At 43.2% G+C, this 6,138-nt stretch overlaps 1 protein-coding gene across 1 annotated transcript; it reads left to right on the top strand.

Moving 5' to 3' along the window:
* The first annotated feature begins 853 nt into the window (after nt 1-853).
* On the top strand, nt 854-1,795 carry LOC141147440 (taste receptor type 2 member 4-like). The gene has a single exon (XM_073634674.1). It carries the CDS (start codon nt 854-856, stop codon nt 1,793-1,795), a length of 942 nt encoding a protein of 313 aa, XP_073490775.1.
* The last annotated feature ends 4,343 nt before the right edge of the window (nt 1,796-6,138 follow it).

The raw sequence follows: 6,138 nt of genomic DNA, 5'->3' as shown, positions 1-6,138 counted from the left end.
GCTCCATTTGTGTGAAAAAAACGATAAAAATTCCATTTGGGTACAGTGTTGCATGACTGCGTAATTGTCATTCAAAATGCGACAGCACTGAAAGCTGAAAATTGGTCTGGGCGGGGGGTTAAATCAAGTCCTTCCTATTATTTTATATAAACACAACATTGACACAATACAGACAAAACCACAAAAGTAGAAATCACACCACACCAAAACTCCCCAAGAAATAAATACATAAATAAATAAAAAAGGAGGGGGGGTTAAGTTCCCAGTAAGCAAGTGGTTAAATTTGATTACTAAAAAAACGATCTATCTTGCTCTTAAACAAGTTTAATTATGTGTTGCTTGTTACAAATCAATCATTACAGTACAAGATGTATAGTTATAAAAGACATATCAGTCTAGGAAATACCTTCAAAGGTTTTTTCATAGACATCTTTGAATATTCCAATTAGTATTCAGACCTTTTCCATAAATGTGTCATGCTAATATCAATCATTCTTTTCCATAATGTCTGTTTTGTTTAATGAATCGTTCTAGCAGAAGTCATTTTAGATCTTGGCACTTTGCATGTATTTAAATAAAGGAACATCACACCACCCAATGGGTTGGGACGTGAGGTCTCTCAGGTGTTTCCATCCTTTGTTCTCCTGTTACACCTTCATCACGTATCTGACAGCATTCAGGTTCACAGCTCTCTGCAGCTCACCCTGACAGAGCTCTGACAAAGGACGACTACTTGGCTTCAGGACAATGCATGAACATTTTTAAACATCAAATCTGGAGCTCATTCCCTTAGAGCACTTCAACGATCTGAATTATAAAAAGGCAAAAGGAAATCAAACCCAACATTGTAATAATGAATCCTGAAGGTTACTCTCGAAACCACCTACCTTATATCATTATTATAATTCTGGAGCTCAGCACTAGCACGTTCATGTATCTGTTTGTGATATTCGTGGTTTATCGGGATTTCATCAAAACGAAAACACTGAGGAGCAGCGACCAAATCTTGCTTTGCTTGGGCATGTCCAACATGTGCTATGGCTTCCTGATGTTTGTCAGTTTGCTTGACTATTTCTGCAGCCTTGGGATCTTCTCGATGATCCATACCGCTTATATTTGTCTCTATCTGTTGCTTTTTACTATTAGTTCATGTTCATGGCTATCAGCCACTCTGGGCTTCTTCTACTTCATAAAAATTTCCGATTTTGAGTCAGGATTTTTTTCCCGGGTGAAGAAGAACATTACCTCCGTTGTTCCATGGTTGTTGTTGGGTGATTTATTGGTTTCTCTGTTCAACAGCGCCCTAAGCAGCTTGTTCTTCATTTTTTCTCCAGCACTTTCTCATAATAACACAGCAAGTCCTGTATCTGTTGTCTCTATACTTTCACAATCAAGAACAGCATTTATCTACAGTGCAATGGCCAATTCTGTTGGCCCTTTCTTGGTCCTGTTTAGCACTACTTTCTACATGGTTGTGTACTTGATGAAGCACAGTTATAAGATGAAGAAGGGTGTGCAAACACCCAACAATGAACGTCTGAGGTCCTTTGACAAAGTTGTGTGGCGCATGACGCATTCCTTATTGTTCTACGGAATATACTACCTCCTGATGGTCATTATCTATTTTACCGTCATCATGCAGATGGAGTCTGGATTCTGGTTATCATATCTTATTTTTACATTATTCCCCGTGGTACAGGCTGTCCTCCTTGTTCTTGCTAATCACAGACTGAAGGCCGCCTGGAAGGACATGTTCTTGTGTCTTCACCTTCGAGAAATGTCAAAGTGTATGTAAACCAATACAATGAGCTTCTTTTGTTTGCTTCCTTTTGGGTTTTTAGACATATTGATAAGATTTAGTTGTATTTTTTTTGATAAGTGCAAAACATACCTGCTGATCCAACAGAAATCTTTTAAGTTGATAACTTTCTATGCTCTTTGCCTCTTCTCCACTCTTACCAGTAGACATTGTTCCCTACCAGTGGCATCAGGAGGAGGGGCTGGGGGGGCTGGAGCCCCGAATGGGCCCCCGAAAAGCCCCGCGTCTCAGGCATACACCCTTCCATTGTTAGCCCCCCGCCGAGAGGGGACTGATCTTATCCCAAGTGGTGCCGAGTGCGGTCAAGTGACATAGCAGGTCCTGCCTTCTGGAGCCTGCAGCACCTATGATGGACATCCCACTAATCCAATGCCGGGACCGTGGTATGTGTGACGTCCATCATAGGTGCTGCAGGCTCCAGAAGGCGGGAATTACAACGCGGCCGCCGCGCCACATCACTGTGAGATCCCCGTCTGTATTTTGTTATTCTTTTTTAAAATTGCTGAATAGTAATTTTACTTTGTGAGACTGGCTGCAACTGTGAGCAACTCTTGGCTGCAACTGTGAACCGAACGTTTGGCTTGCAGTTGCAGAGTGGTCCCTTTGAACTCAACGGGGAGTTTGATAGGTGGTGCTGCCTGTCAAACTCTGCAGCCTGTGTTAAAATGCCACATCTGTGCAGTAAAACATTGCAGCCACAGCATGTGCACAGCCCTGTCTGACGGTATTGTTAGGACTTGGGTGCACAGCCAGGGGTGGCCATAAATCCACCGCTCAGCCACCCATGTGAAAGAGTTGTTAGGCTGCATTCACACTTTGTATTTCCAGAATGTGTGACAAAGGGCATGGCAAACACGCGCTTCGCATGCATTTTAGAAATACACTGCAATCTTGCATAGTGCTTGTGGTGCCGTTAATTGTTAATGCCACAACAAAAACAGCAGACTTGACAAAACATGTGACAAACTTGCAAAGCTGCACGCCTGAAAATGTTCTAGAACCTCTATTGTGTGTTTGTCAAACATAGGCCACCCATTTAAGTGAATGGGTTGCCCTATGTATAAACAAGCTAAAAAAAAAAATTACAGGAACGTGTGTTCTCATTATGCTAAGTGTGAATGGGGCCTCAGGAGTGGCAGATAGAAAAAGCTGGTGCATTTTGGCTGGTGGAGATGTTTGTCAGCTGGAATTCTGTACTTTCTGCAGCTTCACCAGTGGAGGCTGGTGGTTTTTTTTGGGGGGGGCAAACAACCCCCCCATGGCACTAACACAGCTCCCCCACCACCACCCGCTGTCCTTACTCCCGTGGTGGGCTCAGGGAAAGCTGCTCTGGTGTCATCTCCTGCAGCAGCTTCCATGGTGCATCTCCTCTCTCCTCTTCCTGGCGATAGGATCGCCTGACATTTTGGCCAATCGGAAAACTGGCTTCATACCTGCTTCCCGAGTGGCCAGGAGGAGGATCGCTTCACATTCACTGTTGCAACACACTTAGGTGGGCTCCAGACGCAATGCTTTGCGTCCTGACTCCACCCAATTTTTAAGCCTATTAGAGCCTATGGCTCTAATCAGTTTCTTCAACAAAAAAACCCCCTGGTTGCTCTAATTCATGCACCCAGTGACCTGAAAGGGGCCGAACACATGAATAGGGAGCGGCTGTGATGGCTGTGGATAGAGTCATGCTGTGCATGACTCCATCCACTGCATATAGGGGGTGGCGAATATAGGGGGGTAGTGCCCCCAATGGACGGGCCGCCCCTGAGCCTCACCGCCCTTCCTCACTCACCCCTTTCCAGCAGAAGCACTACAACAGTCAAACCCTGCAGACACAGTGCACACAGAGCACAAAGTGGAGGTCAGGAGAGCAGAGCTCAGGACTTAGGGAGGAGCAGGCAGAGAACTTATTCCCCCCTCGATCTTTCTTCTTTGCAGGATAATCACAGGGGGAGGGGGAGTTTCAGGACCCAGCAATGTACTGATTTCAAGGCAGAAGATGATAGAGACTCTGCAGCTGTCCCCGCTGCTCTAAAATCGGGATGCAGCCCGAGAACAAAGCCCACATGGGACAGCTTGCTAAACAAAGGGACTGTAGGCAAGTAAGAAGAACAGAGGGAAAAAGCTAGCAGCAGTGCAGGAGGTTTCACAGGAGTCACAAGGCAGAACAGCCAGCTCTCCTCTCCTGCAGTTGTCCGGGTCCCCTTTTGGACTGATGAGCCCGGGCCCTCTACAGGAGGGTTGGCTGTACTGCCTTATCAGCGGCCCTGCCTAAGGTGCCAGCAATGCTCCACCATTGAGACAAGGGATTAAGTATTGTCACCCTAGAACAGGAATTTTGCTGCTGGCAGGATCACTAGGTGAAAAAAATAAATAAATAATGCAGCCACAACATTTAAGGTGAGCTACATTTTTATTGTTGGGTTTAGATACACTCTAAGCACCTCAAAGTAGAAGCAACTGACTACTACATGATTGAAAAAAAATACCCTTTTATGTTTTCTTTGGATTCGGATTGAATATGTTGGTCATCATTTTACTATAGACAAAAAATACGTAAAAAAAACATATACATGATTACACAGAACTTCTAAGTCACATGCACAGATCAAACATGACTTGTGGCTACATGGATAGTTTTTTAACCACTTGCCGGCCACCTACCGCTTATTTACTGCGGCAGCTCGGCTCTATTGCGCAAAACTATGTACCTGTACGTAATTTCATGTAATAGCCACTGGGTGGCTTGCGCAGGCGCCGCCGGAGCGCGATCGCTCACTGATTGGACTCAGGGGCTGCCAATCAGCGAGTCCGACAGACCCGGATGTCCGACGGCCACCCGTGATCGTTCCCAGGAGAGGCGGAACTGTGGTCTGCTTATGTAAACAAGGCAAATCGCCGTTCTGACAGGGAACAAGATGGAGATCTTGTGTTCCTGCTAAGCAGGAACACCGACCTCTGTCTTCATCCAATCAGAGCACCTCCCCCATACCATTAGCAAGCACCCCCTAGGGACACACTTAACCCTTTGATCGCCCCTGATGTTAACCCCTTCTCTGCCTGTGTCATTAGTACATTAATGCCCCGTACACACGGTCGGACTTTGTTCGGACATTCTGACAACAAAATCCTAGGATTTTTTCCAACTGATGTTGGCTCAAACTTGTCTTGCATACACACGGTCACACAAAGTTGTCGGAAAATCCGATCGTTCTAATCGCGGTAACGTAAAACACGTACGACGGGACTATAAACGGGGCAGTGGCCAATAGCCTTCATCTCTTTATTTATTCTGAGCATGCGTGGCACTTTGTCCGTCGTATTTGTGTACACACGATCGGAATTTCCGACAACGGATTTTGTTGTCGGAAAATTTTATATCCTGCTCTCCTACTTTGTGTGTTGGAAAATCCGATGGAATATGTCCGATGGAGCCCACACACAGTCGGAATTTCTGACAACACGCTCCGATCGGACATTTTCCATCGGAAAATACGACCGTGTGTACGGGGCGTAAGACTGGGATGTCATTTAAAGTTCATGTGCGTGTATAGGCAGGCGTCCCAATACTTTTGGTAATATAGTGTATTTTTCATTCATTTTCTTATTTATTTTTTTCAGTTTTGCATAACAAAATTGAATATACAAAAGTAAAAGAAAAACATATATATATTTTTAATTTGCAAAATTTGCTATGTGTTGTACAATATTTTAGTGTAATTTTAAAATGGAAAATTATAGAATAAAATGTTTAATTTTTTTTTGTTATTTACAAACGACTTTTTTTAACAAACTGGTCAAAACAGGAAAAAAACTATTATTTATAAATTCCATAGAAAATAAAATTGTGCCCAATTTTTTTTTTTTTTTGTTTACCCCAAATACAATGCATGGATTACTTTATCTTAAATAATAATGACAAAGTTAATGTAAATAAATAAATAAATAAAACAGCCCATAGTGAAAATGTAACAATTGTTCAGGTCCGTAAGGGGTTCACAGGTACAAGATTTGAAATGGTTTAAATTATTTTTACCCGTTGGATGGAGAAGTGTCCTTAAACTGGGAAGCACAAGATTTTAAGTGGTTAAATCATTTTTGCGCAATGTTTGTTTTCTGTTTTGCATGCTCTACAAGAAGTAACTTTAGAGATTTAAGGCTTTGCATGAATTCAAATAAACGACAGGGAGCTGTTGGGTGGGAACTGTCCTAAGATTTGAAGATGTGAGATGTTAAGTGGTTAAATCATTTTTGCCCGATGTTTGTATTCTGTTTTGCATGCTCTAGAAGAAGTAACTTTAGAGATTCAAGGCTTTGCATGAAATCCA

Source organism: Aquarana catesbeiana, linkage group LG06 (genome assembly GCF_042186555.1).
Source record: "Aquarana catesbeiana isolate 2022-GZ linkage group LG06, ASM4218655v1, whole genome shotgun sequence".
Lineage (NCBI taxonomy): Eukaryota > Metazoa > Chordata > Amphibia > Anura > Ranidae > Aquarana > Aquarana catesbeiana.
Note: the sequence above shows the minus strand (reverse complement) of the source record. Positions and strands in the feature narration are given on the sequence as shown.

What these genes read in the sequence shown, in the direction of transcription:
- LOC141147440 (XM_073634674.1), top strand. Translation starts at nt 854, where the DNA reads ATGAATCCTGAAGGTTACTCTCGAAACCACCTACCTTATATCATTATT.